The sequence below is a fragment of the Peromyscus leucopus genome, chromosome 17 (genome assembly GCF_004664715.2).
Source record: "Peromyscus leucopus breed LL Stock chromosome 17, UCI_PerLeu_2.1, whole genome shotgun sequence".
Classification (NCBI taxonomy): Eukaryota; Metazoa; Chordata; class Mammalia; order Rodentia; family Cricetidae; genus Peromyscus; species Peromyscus leucopus.
The window spans coordinates 40,184,374-40,201,908 of NC_051077.1; the positions used below are offsets into that span (position 1 = coordinate 40,184,374).

At 40.2% G+C, this 17,535-nt stretch overlaps 1 protein-coding gene across 5 annotated transcripts in view; it reads left to right on the top strand.

Moving 5' to 3' along the window:
- The window catches only part of Fbxo8 (F-box protein 8), a 43,331-nt gene extending 41,869 nt beyond the window's left edge, over positions 1-1,462 (top strand). For 3 of the 5 annotated variants that reach the window (XM_028860916.2, XM_037211747.1, XM_028860919.2), the window contains one exon: positions 453-1,462. In XM_028860916.2, the coding sequence (XP_028716749.1) occupies positions 453-640 (188 nt within the window). In that variant the 3' untranslated portion in view covers positions 641-1,462. The remainder of the gene's footprint in view (positions 1-452) is intronic. The other 2 variants (XM_028860918.2, XM_028860917.2) reach the window with 1 other exon arrangement.
- Positions 1,463-17,535: the final 16,073 nt, after the last annotated feature.

Sequence of the window (17,535 nt, forward strand, 5' to 3'; positions counted from 1 at the left end):
TATTTTGACATTAAATTAGGTTTTTAAAAAGCATTCTTCGTAAATAAATACCTTGATTTCCTTTTTTAATGAAGAAGGTGATAAGCTGGTGGTAGAATGTAATTCAATTATAGTTGGATATAAATGTCCCATTTGAAAATGAAAATAAAGCAGATTCTGAAATGTTAAGTCTGGAATGCATTTTCACTATAAATTCCCAAAGCAGACTGAAGTTCCTTTGAACTGGAGAGAGTGCTTGTGTTGGTAATTAGACTGGATGAGTTGACCTCAGTTTGCCTGGTCCCAGGTAATTTCCCAGAGCTTTGAAGACTGACCTGGAAGAAAAGCCTAGACTAACAGGGTGGTTTCGCCACCCGCCCTGTGTGATCTTTTGTGATATGAATTTTTGTCTCCTTAACATCAGTGGCTATTTCAGGCAAGCTAATAATTAGTGTGTTTCCTTTACCTTCCAGATGCTGTCTATGTACTGTGCTACTCTTTGATTCTACTTTCCATTGACCTCACTAGTCCTCACGTGAAGAACAAAATGTCAAAAAGAGAATTTATTCGAAATACCCGCCGTGCTGCTCAGAACATTAGTGAAGATTTTGTAGGACACCTTTACGACAACATCTACCTTATCGGCCATGTGGCTGCATAAAAAAAAGCACAATTGTTGGGACTTCACCTTTTTACTGCAGACTAAAGCGACCCAGGAACGGACTCAGCAGCAGTGGGGTTGCGTCAGTGCTGGCCTCTCCAGCCGCTGTGCACAGTCAAGCCTGAGTGCACAGCCTCTTTTTCTTCCCTGTTTTCTAGGTTAGCAATTTCAGAACTAACTAATTTTGATGAACTTTTCTTAATTTCACTCATCATGTTTGCACAGAACAGCCATTGTATAACAGAGCTGTTAGAGAATGTTAAACCAACACATACTCTATAAGATGGGGTGTTTGTGCGCTAGATTTGTCTGAAGACTATCCATGTCCATCCTTTAAAGAATACCATGTAATGTATGCATATTTAACTAAAGAGATTTTTAACCATAATTATTTTATTGTAAAGATTTTAACTAAAGGGTTTCCTTTTCTCTGGAACTGAGTTTGGAAATTTGTTTGACTCTAAGTATATTGTTGGCTTTGTCAAAGTTGGGTCTGACCCTGGAAACCAATACCAGCTTCCCATTTCTTTGAACTTTGAAAAGAATATTGATTTGTTACTATATTAATATACTATGCAAAACTGGCCTTATTTGTATAACACATATCATTTGATTCATTTTTAAAACTTCTGGGTTAATAAAGTTTCAATACATCCTTTCAACATTTAGAATATTAAAAAGTGTCAGAATTTAAAAGTCACACTTCATTAGAACTTGGGAAGTCTTTACTTCCTTGTTTCTGAACTACTTGGTCTCGACTATTTTCCTAATCTTGGTCTATCTTCAGAGTTAATTAATAAAAGGATACTATGTTATGAATCACACTATATACTCTTTACTCTTCAGATGTGTGTCACAAGCTATCCATGTGCTGTGTACCATGCTAGGTTACAGTAGTGACGCCTAGACATGAGGTCTGTATCCAAAGATGGCACATGCTTGTGCAATACAAGGGAAACTCTAGATTTTTTTCTCTAGTTAGTTATTATTTGGTGAATGATGCATTGATCTCTCCCTCTGTCTACCTTCCCTCTGCTTATAGATAGATGTCTCTGATATCTCCCTTCTCCATCTCCTCCTCCATTTCACTTTCTTTTAAGCCTTCATTTCTCTACTGTTTCCTTTTTGATTTTCATACTCTGCCTCCTTTTTTTCAATATAATTTTCTTATGGAAATATTGAAACAGAAAATTGAAGCATCTTACAAAGAAAGTCTGTACGTCCCACCCATATTCTACAATTCCACTCTGTTCACTTCATCATATATTTATCCATCCCTCCATCCATCAGCTGATCTTAATGATTTTAAATATATCAGGATTAGCTTCAAATATATATATTATTTGTTACTGAACACTCAAATTTATATGTCATTGACTAGAGGGCTACATTTCTAGCCTTTTTTTACTTTGAGGTAAAATTTACATTCAAGGAAATGTAAAAGTATTATGTGACTCTTTACAAATGCTGATCCTGTGCAAATTAAATTGATAGGTCAGTTATATGAAGTTTCTTAACTATAGTTAATATTATACCACTTCTTGTGACATATTCTCTACCACAATCTTAGAGTTATATGTTATAAAATTCAAAGTCTTTTATTTTTAACAAGCATCTTTACTTTAAACAAAGTAAGAAAAAATAATCTTTTATGTTTACTGATAATATAGTTTTAAACACTTTGGTTCTTTTGTGAAGCTCCAAACCCTTTTTACAATATTTTTCTTCTCAAAATGAGAGCATCTGTTGTAGTTGGTGTCAATTAATTAGCACAGTTTTATTTGATTATTTGTTGTTACTTTATTGAAAATAGATTCTTCTCTCATACAATGCATCCTAACAGTTTCCCTTCCCTCCATCCTTTCAGCTCTCCCCCACCTCCTCTCTCCCCTAAATCCACTCCCCCTCTATTTCCTCTTCAGAAAAGAGCAGGCCTCTAAGAGACGACTGCCAAACAGGACAAAACAATACAGTAAGACAAGACAAAAGCCCTCCTATCATGACTGGACAAGGGAACCCAAGAAAAGGAAAAGAGTCTCAAGAGCAGGCAAAAGAGTCAGAGGCAGCCCATGTCCTATACTTCCTGGATGGCCAGGAACTGGAGACTGGATAGCCCAGAGACCTAGAGTAAAACTGAACACAACTGGTTAAAAAAAAAAAAAAAATGACTCCTAATGACATACAGATCAGTGCATTGTCCAGTCATCTTCAGAGGGGCTTCCTCCAGCAGCAGATGGGAGTGAGTGCAGACACCCACGACCAGACATTATGCAGAGAGAGACTCTAAATTGGAGGCCTCCCTCAGGTCGGTCCCTCCCTTTAGAGCCGGAGGGGTTGAGGCCACGAGGAGAACATGGCCCACCAAATCAACTTAGCAGGCCTTACTTCGCATGGGTTCACAGAGACTGATGTGGCAAGTAGGGGCCCTGTAAGGGTCTGCACCAGGTCCTCCGCATATATGTATGGCTGCTAGCTTGGTGTTTTTGTGGGACTCATACTTTTATTTGAAAATATCTTTCTTTTTGAGGAAATTTTTGCTGAATATGCAATTCTCCTTTAACATCTTTCCCCTTTATGCACCCACCCCAGCCCCTTTAGAGAATGGTTTATTTTTTGGCTTATGGTTTAGGGATGATAGTTCAGCAAGGAAGGCATGACAACTGGGTCCAGCTTGGTCCAAGGTGGTGAGAATTTTCAGAGGAAGTGGGAGCATATGACATACTCGCTTTACATCTGTGCAGATCAGAAAGCAGATCTTTGCCGAAGCAAGGCCAGGCTATAACATAAAATCTCCTAATAATTCATTTCTGTCAGTCAAACTTGTTACTTAAAGGTTCCATGGCCTTCCAAAACAGCACCATTATCTGGGGACCAAGTATTCCAACATATGAGCCTCTTGGAGACATTCCCCATTCAACTATAACATCCCCTTTGACCCCATAAAATTATGGCCATCTCAATGCAAAACGCTTCAAAAATCCAAACCTCAGGCTCTTCTAGGCTTAAAGCAACCTACTTAATGAGCTGTAAAAGATTTCAAATATGTGGTGCCATATAGAATCCCATTCCAAAAGAGAGGGGTGTGGACAAAACAAGGAAAGATTTGAGCGAAGAGGATCAAAAGCTAGCAGGAAGAACCACAAACTCCACCTGTCTGGGATCTGGACTGGAGCTCCTGATGGCATCCTTTAGGCTCCAGCAGGCTGGTATAATCTTACTAGCCCAGCTCTGCTGCCTACAGCATACACGACCTCCTTAGACCAGCTGCACCCAGTCCCTGCAGCTGTCCCTGGAAGACATCCATTTTTCTGACGTCTCCAGTCTCCTGAGGGCTCTGTTGTAAGTTACTGACAGATTTCAGCTTCAGCGTCATGCTTCATTCAGAATGTCCATCAGGGAAACTCCCTGCTACACCCTGCCTAGCAACAGCAACTTTCTAGTACCTTAGCGTAAGCCTCAGTGTTCCGGTAACCCCTGCCAACATTAATGTCAATAATGACCCCAAGTTCAACTGCCAGCTCAAGATGGACCCTGGACCACGTGGACCACAGGTGATGTAGTTTCTGTGTGCCATGCTGACTGAACCTGGGAAATCACTTCCCCAGGCAGGCCAGCTCTGTACCCTGGAGGTTCTCACCTACCTAGATGCTCTCAAATGGGTTTCTGTTTTTTACACCCTGGGGTTTCGGCAGGTGGTGTGCAGAGTCTTCCTCTCAAGGCACCATTCAGATTGTCACAGTGTAGCGTAAGTGCATTCTAGGCCACCAATCACCACCACAGTTTCCAAAGTTTCTCTTTAATGGCCCTAGTTTCTTTTGTTACTGCACCTTTTCCTCAGCCACTTTTCTTGCCCAAATGTACATTTCCCACATTTTTCTGCTGTCTTTCACTCTAAGTCTAGTTAAGAGCAGACTCTAGAACTATACTGAAACCTAAATGTCATGCTATCTTCAAATTTCCTCTGCCTAAAAAAGTTGGCCTATTTTTTTTTTTTTTTTTTTTTTTTTTTTTTTCGAGACAGGATTTCTCTGTGTATCTTTGCGCCTTTCCTGGAACTCACTCTCTAGCCCAGGCTGGCCTCGAACTCACAGAAATCCACCTGCCTCTGCCTCCTAAGTACTGGGATTAAAGGCATGTGCCACCACCGCTCAGCTTAGCCTATTGTAAAATCCATCCTCACTTATTTTAAAGACACAGACAGAATGCACCAGCTGCTTTTCCAGACTGCCCCGTGGCTGGCTTATGTTTCTGTCTCTGCTCCCCTCTGAAGCCCCGCACCCCAGTATTGGCTGTATATACTTATGTCGTCATTCTGACCTTATTTCCTGTAGAATGGCCCATAAGCTCTGACTATAGCGCTTCAGGGCTTCTCTAGTCTGCCATTCCTAACTTTTCCACATTCCTTTCAAAACACACTTCCAGGCTGATGATCCATGTGGTTACATTTGCCCAGCATCAGCTGCCATTATTGTCATCTATAAATATTTATTACTTTTCTTGTTGCTGGACAAAAATAACTGTGTGTGTGTGTGTGTGTGTGTGTGTGTGTGTGTGTGTGTGTGTGTGTGTTCATGTGCACGCCTTATCATGGCGTAGAGATCAGAGGGCCTATGACCTCCCCACACACAAATAAATAAGATATTTAACAAAAATAATGGTGGGGGTCTGGAAAGATGGCTCAGCAGTGAAGAGTACTGGCTGCTCTTCTGAGGATCCAGGTTCGATTCCCAGCACCCACGTGACATTCACACAGTCTGTAACCAAGTTCTCCAAGAGGGTGTCTCCAACACCCTCTTGCCTCTACAGACAGGCAGCACTCAAGTGGTACATGGACATACATGCAGCTAAACATCCATACACATAAGATAGAAAATTAAAATTGAGAAACAATTTTAAATTTTGGATTAAAAGGAGGGTAGAAAAAGAAAATCAAAACTTTAGAAAAACTAGAGGAAAATGATATCCCAAGTGCTAGGGAAAAGAGTGTCCAAAAGGGTACTGAGGGCTGCTGTGGATATTGCTCTATATAAATAAAACACTGATGGCCAGTGACCAGGCAGGAAGTATAGGCGGGACAAGGAGAGAGGAGAATTGGGGAAACAGGAAGAAGGAGGGAGAGACACTGCAGCCACTGCCAGGATAAGCACATGTAAAGACGCTGGTAAGCCACCAGCCATGTGGCAAGGTATAGATTTATAGAAATGGGTTAATTTAAGATATAAGAACAGTTAACAAGAAGCCTGCCATGGCCATACAGTTTATAAGTAATATAAGCGTATGAGTGATTATTTTATACGTGGATTGTGGGACTGCGAGGCTTGGTGGAACCTGGAGAGAAACCCTCCAGCAACAGAGGGCTGAGGGTATACCTCACTAGAGGAGGACTTGCCTAATGTGCGAGTCCATGGATTCAATTCCCACTCCTCCTCTTCTCCAAAGGGATGTTGAGCTTTTGACACTTACTGTACAATCTACACTTCAATGATTCCATTCTCTTTTCAGGCTCTTTCCACCTGGGGCTGAATTCTATGAGGCTAGAAAGTCATAGTACTGCTAATGGCTTTTATATTGTCGCTAAATAATTATTCCCTCACCCAAATATGTAATCGGACCTCTGCTGAAACCCACAAGAGTGCTTCTCTGCCTGTCTACAATTTCCTTCCCCTGTAAGGGCTGGGTTGTCTCAAGCCTACAATGTCCAAGTGGGCAGATTCTTATATGTCGCAAGTCATGTTTTCTATGATACAAGTTGTATTTGGAAAGAAAAGGAAAAGAATGACAAAGGAAAGGAGAGAAGGAGGAAAGGTGGGAAGTGAAAAACAGGATAGAGAAGGAAAAGATGAAAAATAAGAAGAAAGAACTAGGCAAATGAAGAGAGAAATGAAGAGAGAGAAAGAGGCAGAAGAAAGTGCTTAAAATAGTTTCAGTCTCCTCCAACTGGGTCACCAAAAGCTCTTTCCTGAGTATGTTCTGTTCAATTAACACTCTAGTAGTTGTTTTTGTTAGCTACCAAGTAATGAGTTTCATTGTGACATTTTTATACATATCTATCATTATACTTCGTTTCTATTTGTCTATAGTGAACTCCCTAAATTACTTCATGTTGACCCTCTCAAGTAGTTCAAAACATTTGCTTTCATTTACTCTCCCCTTTCCCACTTCCTTTATACCCCTCCCACCCCTCTCGTAGCCCCTTTTCTACTTTTGTATCCTACAAACCCACACACACACACACACAGCACAGCACACAACATGCATGCACACACTTTTTACTTCCTGTTGGTATGCTAAAAATACTCTTAAAGAAAAAAAAAGAAGCTCCAGAAAGAAAGGGTTTATTTGGCTCACAGTTCAAAGGTACGAGGCACCATGATGGAGAGATGGAAGCAGGAACTTGAAGAAAATCACATTGTGTGTCCACAGCCAGGAAGAAGAAAGTGATGGAAGCTTGGGATTGGCTTCCTTTCTCCTTTCTATTTATTCTAGGATCCCACCCACGGAATGATGCCACCCACCATGGGTGGGTCTTCCCACCCTAATTAACCCAACCCAGAGGCAGTTTCCCTGGTAATTAAAGAGAATATGGAGTTGGCAATCAAGATTAAGTATACCAATGGTCAACCTCCGAGCCCCCTAAGCTCTGGTGACTGGATGAATCACTGCTGCTTTAACTTTTAAAATAAAAACATTTTCTGCTTGTATTTATTTTATTTTTTACAGGTATGGTGTTTTGATTGTGTGCATGTCTGTGTACCATGTGCATTCAGTGCCCTATGAGAGCATAAGAGGGTGACCGATCTGGGGCTGGAGCCACAGACAATTGTAAGCCACCATGTGGGCACTAGGAATTGAACCCAGGTCTTCTGTAAGAGGACTCTTAACAGTTGAGCCATTTATCTCCCTAGGCTCCTCCTTTTACTACTTTACCTTTGGAAATTGAAGTCATTGATCACACTCTTTACTCCTCTTGTTCTTTTAAATGTGTGGTATTATGATTACCACTGACTACGATGTAGACAAGAGCAAACTTACTCACAATTCCAATATTTAAAATAGTGATCTGTTCTAACTGAAATCTGCTTTCCAACTTCTAAATATCACCACCATTAATTCCACAGCACAGAGTTTATGTCAAACATCCACAAAAGAATCTGTTCTCTTCCAGGAAGCCATCCTCAGGAAATAATGTCAAACACAGAAAAGCAAGTACACCCTTAACTCATCCATTGTTTTTAAAGAAAGGAGGAAAAACTGGAAGCATCTGGAATGTTCTAATCTTGGGTCAGTTCTAACAGATATTTACATAGGCATCTGAGACTCTGCAAGGTACTAATTGGGTGGATCCAAATACATTCTCATGATATTCATTAATAATATGTGAAACTACTTATGATAGATATTTAAAAATAAATATACACATATGTATATAAATATATACACATACAAATATATATATATAAATACATACACATATTACAACTACCATTTGAAACAAAGCAAAAGTTACAAAAGAAAAAATAGATGGGAAAAGAACATATCAACATACATTATAAGGATTCTTTTTTCCTTAACTTCTTTTTAAAATGCTTAAGGAGAACATAAGAAAATAAAGTTAAACACTATTTCTAATTGACTGGAACAGTTCACCCTCAGAATGTTTTCAGGTATTTTTACTCCAAGTTTGTGATATTTTTTAGGACGCATGGCTGGTCAGCTAAATCGTGTTTCAGACAAATGTTTTCAAGCGTAGAAAAGCAGAGCATTTTCTTCTATTTTTTGTCTGATTGAATTAAAGACCAACAAGAGAAATACACCAACTCTATCCTGAGAAAAGTTTCATTTGTGAAAGCTGGGGGAGGGTCTTCCTTCGAAGTGGGGTAGGACAGCATGCTTGGCTTTAATTTAAAATGATTAATGAGATTTTGTCAAGCTCCTTGGCTGCCCCCGCCCCCTGCCTGCAGCGTGTCAGGGTCAACAACCTGGGAAACCGGGACGCCACTCTGTCGCCCCAAACCACTCTCCAGGAAAGAACTAGAGGGACTAGTGCCAGGTACAAGTCATGGGCACTGTCTCTTTAGTACTGACACTTTAAAAGTCTCCATCAGAAACGTGCATGTTTGGGGACACAAACCTAAGATATTGTTTCCAGTCTCTTCTCAAGCAGTAAATCACTTATTAGAATGTTAAGGTTTTTGACAGTGTGCAAAGGGAAGTTATTTGAAGACAAAATCCTTACTAATGTCCTCCTGCCCCTCTAATGCATTTTAAAAATTAAAATAAACAAAGAATTTAGGATCTCAGGTTACCTTCTGTTTCCTTTTCTTTCTGTTTTTCTTTTTTTTTTTTCAGTCAAAGCACTTGAACAGAAAAGTCGTTTTTCACTTTTTAAAGTACAGTTTTACAGATAAGAATGTTCTGATATCTTGTTGAGATTTTAAGTTAATCTGTGTGATTAAAATTCGACTTAATATACTATTTTTATTCATGAATTTACATCCAAAATGAATTGCACAATCAGCTAACACAAAGGTACTGAATATGACTACTTATTTAGTAAAAGCTAAGTGAAATTTTTCTTTGTATTGATATTATAAACATGTTTTCATAAAAAATATTATATTTACTTAATTTAGACATATGTATCAGTATCAATAATAATAAACACCACTTATCAATACTCAGCCTAATATCAATACTAAATCACAATAACATCATACAAATTGTTACTTGCAGCAATTATCAATATCAATAAAACATCGATGTTTATAATTTTGTTTTTAAATCTGTCCAAAAGGTTTCACTCAAGATTTTGTAAGAAATTTCTTACAAAAAAAAAAGGCATCATACAAAAGCTGTTGAGGATGTGATAAATGCCTAAAGATTATTTCTACAGAAATTTAACATGGTGCACATTCACCAACTTTTATAATAACAAACAAAATGAATGAGTGCCTTGATGCTGAACAATTTTAGTCTATCTGGTCACTGAGTAGAAGACTTCTGCCACAGCCAGATTTGCAGTGACTATCCAGTGGTGTGGCCCAGACAAGCTTGCCAAGGCTGCTGGTTTTACTCAGACAACAAGGAAGTAAAATGATGTGTTTGTGTGATGTGTTAACAGTTTGTCAGGCTCCTGTCACATTGCCCTGCAGTGAGTTTCTTCCAAAGCCATTGGAAGGCTCTCAGATAGTTGATTGTATTTCCAAGATACTCAAAACTCATATACACAATTTAGTTTATAGAATTCAGAACTATCCGTTATTCATGAAAATAAACCACAAAATCCAATTGTGCTTACAAAGAGATCACAATTGCTCATTTTACTTCTCTGTAGAGAATTTTCTTCTTCGCCAAAAAATTGAAACACTGTGTATTTCTCTTTTTCACTTCATTATGTTAGAACAAGGTAAATGCCCACCATTTTCTAGGGTGTCCATCAACAGAGTATTCAGTAGCAAGCTAGAGGCATTTCTAGAATTTTGAGTGGAACCAAGCTCTCACTGGATTAGGTAAAATCCAATGTCTTGTAACTGCTGTCCCCCGGAGAGAATTTGTGACCATGATGGAGCTGTGCTGACTCTGGGTCTGGTTCTCCACTTCAGAAATCTCATTTTGTTAACACATCTCAAGCAAATGTATTTTTCATAACACTGACTCTAAATCCAGAAAAAAAAAAAAGAAAGAAAGAAAAGAAAATGTTCCAGTGGTCACCTACTGTCAGCAAAGTCTGTTTCTTTACCAATCAGCAAATAAAGTAGACTGGTCTTCATGGAATCATCATAAGGGGACCTACCCAAATGGAATGCTTTACATCCTCTGTCAGACACAGTAGCCAAATGCATTTTTAAATAGAGATAATTGGTAGCTAAAATCACTTTCTTCTGGTTATTATCAGCATTGGCTTCCGTGGTGTTTCCCCCAAAAAATGTACTTTGGTTTCATAGTAAGTAAAAACTCTAACATGAACATATTTGACAGTAGATTTCCTGAAAGCAGCAGGTTAAAGAGAAGAAATGTGTATTGCTGCTTGTGTAAAAAAGTTCACCGACAAGGAAGAGCACTGAGATGGAATAAAAGTGAAGCAGCTGAAAACTGAGTAAAGACAGGGCTACAGAGTTGGAGACTAAGGGGAAAAGAAATTCAAGTGAGTTAAAATTTTGTTAAATTTTGTATTTCCAATTTTATTGGTATCACTTATGTATTTCCTATTTTTAGTGTCTTGCCATTTCCTTACTCATTTTACCGTACTGCGACTCCAAATTTATCTAGTACTTCCACTAATGACCTCAATGTACTTTAGCATTAATCTAGCCAGTCATATTATATATAAGGCTTAAGTCTTTCTGATGCAGTCTATGGCTTGCAAAGTCTCATGTCTCACATATTCATATTCTACTATATCTAGTCAAGGGAAGCACAGCTGCTAGTACCTATAGCAAGTCAATCTATTTCAGACACTAGAACATTAAATTCACATTGTCGAGCAGATGAAGACAGCCAAGGTAGCTGGACAGACAACTCAGAGGTTATGAGCACATACAGTCTTGCAGCGGACCTGAGTGTGGTTCCCAGTACCCACATCTGGTGGCCCATAGCCACTTACAACTCCAATTCCAGGGGATTCTGTGCCTCTAGCCTCAGCTGGCAGCTGTACCCTTATGCACACAACCCTCCTGAACTCATACATACACAGAACTTAAAATTTTTAATGTAACACAAACCAAAAGAAATCCTATTTTATGCCATGAAGGACTTTGTGGGCTTCAGTGAAAACATAGAGGAAGAAAACTATCCCTTTTTTGTCAAAGGTTCGGGAGTGTTGGTGTAGGAAAGCAAGCACAGCCATGCTTAGTTCTATTCTAGTTCACACAGGTACACATAATGTAGCAGGCGACAAGGTGCTGTGGCTTTTGGAGGATCACATGACCGTTCTACTGTCCACAAGTTACACTGCTTGGTACCTGGTGGTACTTGTCTTAGCTAGGGTTTCTATTGCTGTGAAGAGACACCGTGACCAAGGCAACTCTTATATAAAGGAAAACATTTAATTGGGGAGGCTCACTTAACAGTTTCAGAGGTTCAGTCCATTGTCATCGTGGCGGAGAGCATGGCAGTGTACAGCTAGATGTGGTTCTGGAGAAGTAGCTGAGAGTCCTACATCTTGCAGGCAACAGGAAGTCAATGAAACCCCAGATGATATCCTGAGCATAGGAAACCTCAAAGTTGGGCCCACAGTGACACACTTCCTCCAACAAGGCCACACCCACTCCAATAAAGCCACACTTCCCAATAGTGCCACTCCAGTGAACTTATGGAGGCCAATTACATTTAAACTACCACAGTACTGTTGAGGTACTCAAGGACTTTGTATATGTTAGTAACCATAAAAATAATAGGCGGGGCTGGAGAGATGGCTCAGAGGTTAAGAGCCCTAGCTGCTCTTCCAGAGGTCCTGAGTTCAATTCCCAGCAACCACATGGTGGCTCACAACCATCTAGAATGAGATCTGGTGCCCTCTTCTGGCGTGCAGACGCACATACAGGCAGAACGTTATATACATAATAAATAATAAATCTTTAGCCGGGCGGTGGTGGCGCACACCTTTAATCCCAGCACTCGGGAGGCAGAGCCAGGCGGATCTCTGTGAGTTCGAGGCCAGCCTGGGCTACCAAGTGAGCTCCAGGAAAGGCGCAAAGCTACGCAGAGAAACCCTGTCTCGAAAAACCAAAAAAAAAATAAAATAATAATAATAATAATAGGCGCAAGTGCATTATTTTAGTATTTCCTTATTGGCAGAAATGTGATTTTGACAAGTCGCAGAAACAAAAGTGTATTGGAATCTTGAATAATCCTTTGCAGTTAGAGAGTAAGGTATAAGCAGCAGCTTAGTTCAGAAAGGACTGAACAATATGGGGGAGCACTGACAAAGAGATTCAGCGTTTTGTTTTTGGAGCTTTGTACAACAAAATGTGTCCTTCCTGGTCTGTCTTCAATCCTTCCTAATGCCAATACAAAACATAAAGCCGAAAGGCAATAAAGTAAATTCTACGGAACTCAATGCAGATTTATAATTATGTGCTTATGATTATGCAAGTGAAATAGAATTGAAACATGAACTTGAGCAACGTCAATGGAGAAGAAGAGATAGAAAAGGATTCGAGAGACACTTTTCAAGCACACCATCTTGGGGTCTCCCTGGCTGTTGGACACAAAGATGAGAGGGAAAATGTTCATTCGATGTAGGCTGAAAGTGTTGCCATCAGAAGGGGAACAGTGAAGAGAAGCCACCTTTCCTTGGGCTGAGAAGAAGGTGACAGTAATGTGGTGGTGGTGGGGGGGGACATTAGCACAAAAGATGACACGGTCAGTTTCACTTGGTTAACGCACAGAGATGACAATTCCGTAACGGTGATGACCGCTATTGCATTAGTTACTTCTCTGTGGTTGTGACAAAACACCGTAACTAAGACAACTTAGAGAAGGGAGGGTCTATTTGGCTTACGGTTCCAGAGGCGTACGTTTCCACAGGAGTGGACTGGAGCAAGCGTTGCAGCCAGCATCAAGTAGGGTGGCAGGAGTGGGAAGCTGGGAGTTCGCATACTCAACCACCAGCCGGAAGCAGAGGGGGCGAAAACTGAAGGGCCGGAGACCTTTACATCTCTAAGCTTTCCTCCAGTGATGGACTTCCCCCAGCAAGGCTACAGCAGCTAAGCCTCCACAGTAGGGCCACTAACTGGGAGCCAGGTGTTTGTTAAAACGACCAGGACTGTGGGAGACATTTCTCATTCAAATTTCCATGGCCAAGCCCCAGGTGGAGCTCCAGGAGTCCAATGGGCAGCGAGAGAGAGGAGGGATTCTATGAGCAAGAGATATCGAGACCATAACTGGAAAAAGCACAGGGACAAATAGCCAAATTAGTGGAAATGCATAAACCATGAACCAATAGCTGAGGAGCCCCCATGGAACTGGATCAGGCCCTCTGGATAATTCAGACAGTTGATTAGCTTGAACTGTTTGGGAGGCCCCTAGGCAGTGGGACCGGGACCTGTCCTTAGTGTATGAGCTGGCTTTTTGGAACCTAGGGCCTATGCTGAGACACTTTGCTCAGCTTTGATGCAGGGAGGAGGGAACTGGACCTGCCTCAATTGAATTTACCAGGCTGAGCTGAATTCCCAGGGGAGACCTGGCCTTGGAGGAGGTGGGAATGGGGGGGTGGATTAGGGAGAAGGCAGGGATGGGTGGGAGGAGGGAGGACAGGGGAATCCGTGGCTGATATGTAAAATTAATTTTTTTATAAAATAAAATAAAGAAAGAAAAGAAAAAATTTCCACAATAATCTAGTATTCAGGCGGGAGATAAAGATAAAGACACACATTTGAGGGAATACTTGCCATAGGCCAGTAGAGAAACCACGGAATTTGAAGTGTAGTCTGATATCATCATACATATTTAGCACAGCACAGGGCACGTATTCAGGTGTAAATAAGGACCCATTAAAAGAGCAAAACTGATGTTGAGAAGCGTCCTGAAACATCAAAGTACTTTATTTACATGTCTTGAGCATCCTGTATTAATTTAAAGTATCTTGGGGGTGGGCAGCTGGCTCAGGTGAAGAGATAGCCGCAGAAGCCTGATGACTCATTTTCAGGTACCACAACCCACATGAAAAGCCAGATTTCAGTGTGTGGTGCAAATCTGTATCCTCAGTCTTGCTGCAGCAAGGTGGGAGGCAGGAATGGAAGACTCAGCTGGAAGCGTTCAGGCCAGCTGGCCAGGAGTACCCAGAGCGGGGAGAATAACAAAGAAACCTCTTCTCAACAAGGTAGAAGGCAAGAAAGTCTCTGGACGTTTGCCCTCTGATTTCCACACTGATGTGCCCACATGCATGGGTACATACTCACACATATTGTCAAGTAAGTGAATTTTAAAAAAAAAAAATCTTTCACAAAATACATTTAAAACTCAATTCCAAGTCACTGTGTTCAGGAATGCTTCCTTTTGCCAGTCTGTGTCCTCACCAGTACATGAGGAGTTCTGATACCATTTTTTTTTTTTTAAATCAGTTCATTGGTCCAAGTATTGGTAATTTATCACATATTTCAGAAAGCTAGAAAAAAACATTTTGAACATTTTTACCTAAACAAACGATGAATGATTAGGGCAAGTCATACGCATAGAAACCCCATGTGTGACTATTTTATTATGTACAGCTTTTATGACTGCATCTCACTACCTGGAGGCAGATCGGGAACATCAGAAATTCAAGATTATCTGCAGCTGCACAGTGAGTTCTAGGCCAGGCTGGACTCCATGAGGCTGTGCTCTGAGCAAACAAACAAACCAACAAAAACAAACAAACCAACAAAAATACCAAACAGCCACCTCAGAAAACAAGATGGGACACAGTTAGGTGAAATATGAAAGATTATGTGCTTATCATGTGCAAGTCTACACACCCAAGCCCCAAATAAATTCGAAACTTTAATTTAAAAATATAGGCAAGTAGGACATGATAGCACATGCCTGTAGTCCATCACTTGTTAGAAGGCCAGAGAGTCAAAACTTCAGGTCATCAGCAATCATATATTGAGTTCAAGGCTAGCCTGGGCTGTGTGGGATCCTGTCTCAAAAGATAGGTAAGAATATTTGTTTTTAGTTAATATACTGTAACTGATTTTGTACTCAAAATAATCAAAACCAATCATACTAGCCCGAATTGAATTTTACTCTGATGACTACGACATGCACAATTCCACTCCAAGTTCAACCTCAGCCCCGAACATCTCAGAGCCCGTGGAAATGCTTCAGAGTTGCATGTCTTCTTCTAGAGTGTTTTGTTGCTCTTGATTGCTTCACCAAGGTGCGGTTGCCTAACACTTAGAGTCAAACCATAAAGAAGCCACACTGGAGCCCCAGCACTCTGGAGACTGGGACAAGTGAGATAGGGAGCTTGAGGCCATCTGGGCTACAAGACCAGGCTTTAAAATAACAGGTACTGGGGCTGGAGAGATGGCTCAGCTGTTAAGAGCATTGGCTGTTCTTCCAGAGGACCTGGGTTCCATTCCCATTATCCACATGGCGGCTCATAACTGTCTGTAACTCCAGTTCCAGGGGATCCAACACCTTCACACAGACATACATGAAGGCAAGGCACTAATGCCATAAAATAATAATAATAATAATAATAATAATAATAATAATAATAATAATAATAACAGATGCTGTTATCTCTAGTACTTACGATCTTGAATGTGTTCTGTTTTTAGAAATGGGATGGTGAACCTTCTCAGTATGGCTTAGCCACAGTCCTTGACAACCTTAGGGATACCTCCACTGACTCTGCCTCCGACCCTTGGCCTACATTTCTCCCAAGTCTTTCTCTGTATACAAACCAGCTAGACATCTCCAGGCACCATCAGTAATCTGTCACACAGACCCACAATCAGCTTCAGACCACCACAGTGCCTCTCCACCAGGCACCTGCCTTGTATCTAGGGAACTATGGGGTTTATTGTCCAAACCAGGACACTTTTGAGAGTGTAAAAATGCTAACCAGATGGAACTTCAGCAGAACAGGCATAAACTAAGGATGTATGGTCATGATACTCTTGACTGTAATACAATGTGATAAATGCAATAATAAAAGTTTAAACACTTTGAGGTGGAGGCATGTTGGATGCAATGCACACAGGGTTCAAAATTTGTTTTCAATCAAAAACATCCTTAAGTTGTTTTTCAGTTGGAATCCATGATTTAAATTTAAAAAAAAAAAAAAAAAAAAAAACCATCCTGTGATGCTGGGACCATTTGTGTCACGCCTCATAGCTCAGCCCTGGCTTGAGACAGAAACTTTCATTTTGGAAATGTGTTTTGTCAGTAGTTTCCTGTAGGAAAAAAAATGTCATTATTATAGGGGTTTCAGAAATCTCATACTTAATTGACAATGATATTGAAATAAAAATTGTAGATAACATGCAACCTACTCTTTCATTGTTCTTATTTGGCTAATAGCTTTCATTTCATAACTCACTTAGCATTTACTAGATATTCTGAAGAGAGCTGTATTTTTTTTTTCTGCAAAGGACAAAGCCTTTCTGAAGATGGAGACTTATTTTCTCATAAGTAAATGTACGTCTCAGGGTTAGGGTTAGGATTGGAAGTTGGGATTTATTGTAATGTCAGTTACAGTGGCAATCTTGAGAGTAAGAAGAGAATAAATGCAAAGAAATGAAAGAGATTTTATGTTTAATATGTGGTACAGTATCAATATTTTTTGTCCAGAAAACTATTTATTTGAATTATATTTCAGTGGTTACTACATTTCATAAGATGATTGTGTGGATGGAGGTGCTGCAAAAAGATAATTCAAATAGTTAGTAAGACAACTATACCTGGGTATGATGAAGGGCACCTGTAATTCTAACACTTAAAGAGGGTAAGTTGAGGCAGGAGGACAGCAAGTTTGAAGCTGACTTGGTTTATGTAGCGATATTCTAGAAAGGAAGGAAGGGGGAGGAAGAGGAAGAGGAGGAGGAAGAGGAGGAGGAGGAGGAGGAATGTAGCCCAATACAGTAAGCTTGCCTAGAAAGTGTAAGATGTGTGAGACCCTGAGTTTTGTCTCCAACACTAATGCCAGAAGATAAAACCCATTTACATCCTTAGAAAAGGACCATAGTCACCTGGATATGACGTATTCAAACACAGCAGTATTAATCATCTCTAACATCTCCCTTTTAAAATTAAAGAACACTTGACCTAAAAACAAGAATGTGGATCTCATATGGTCAATGCACAGGGAACCTCATCAGACTCTGCATTTAAATGATTGCAAATTATTTCTGTATTTTGTACAAACTATTTATCAGAGAAGACAAAGCGGCTTTCTTTCTTTCCTT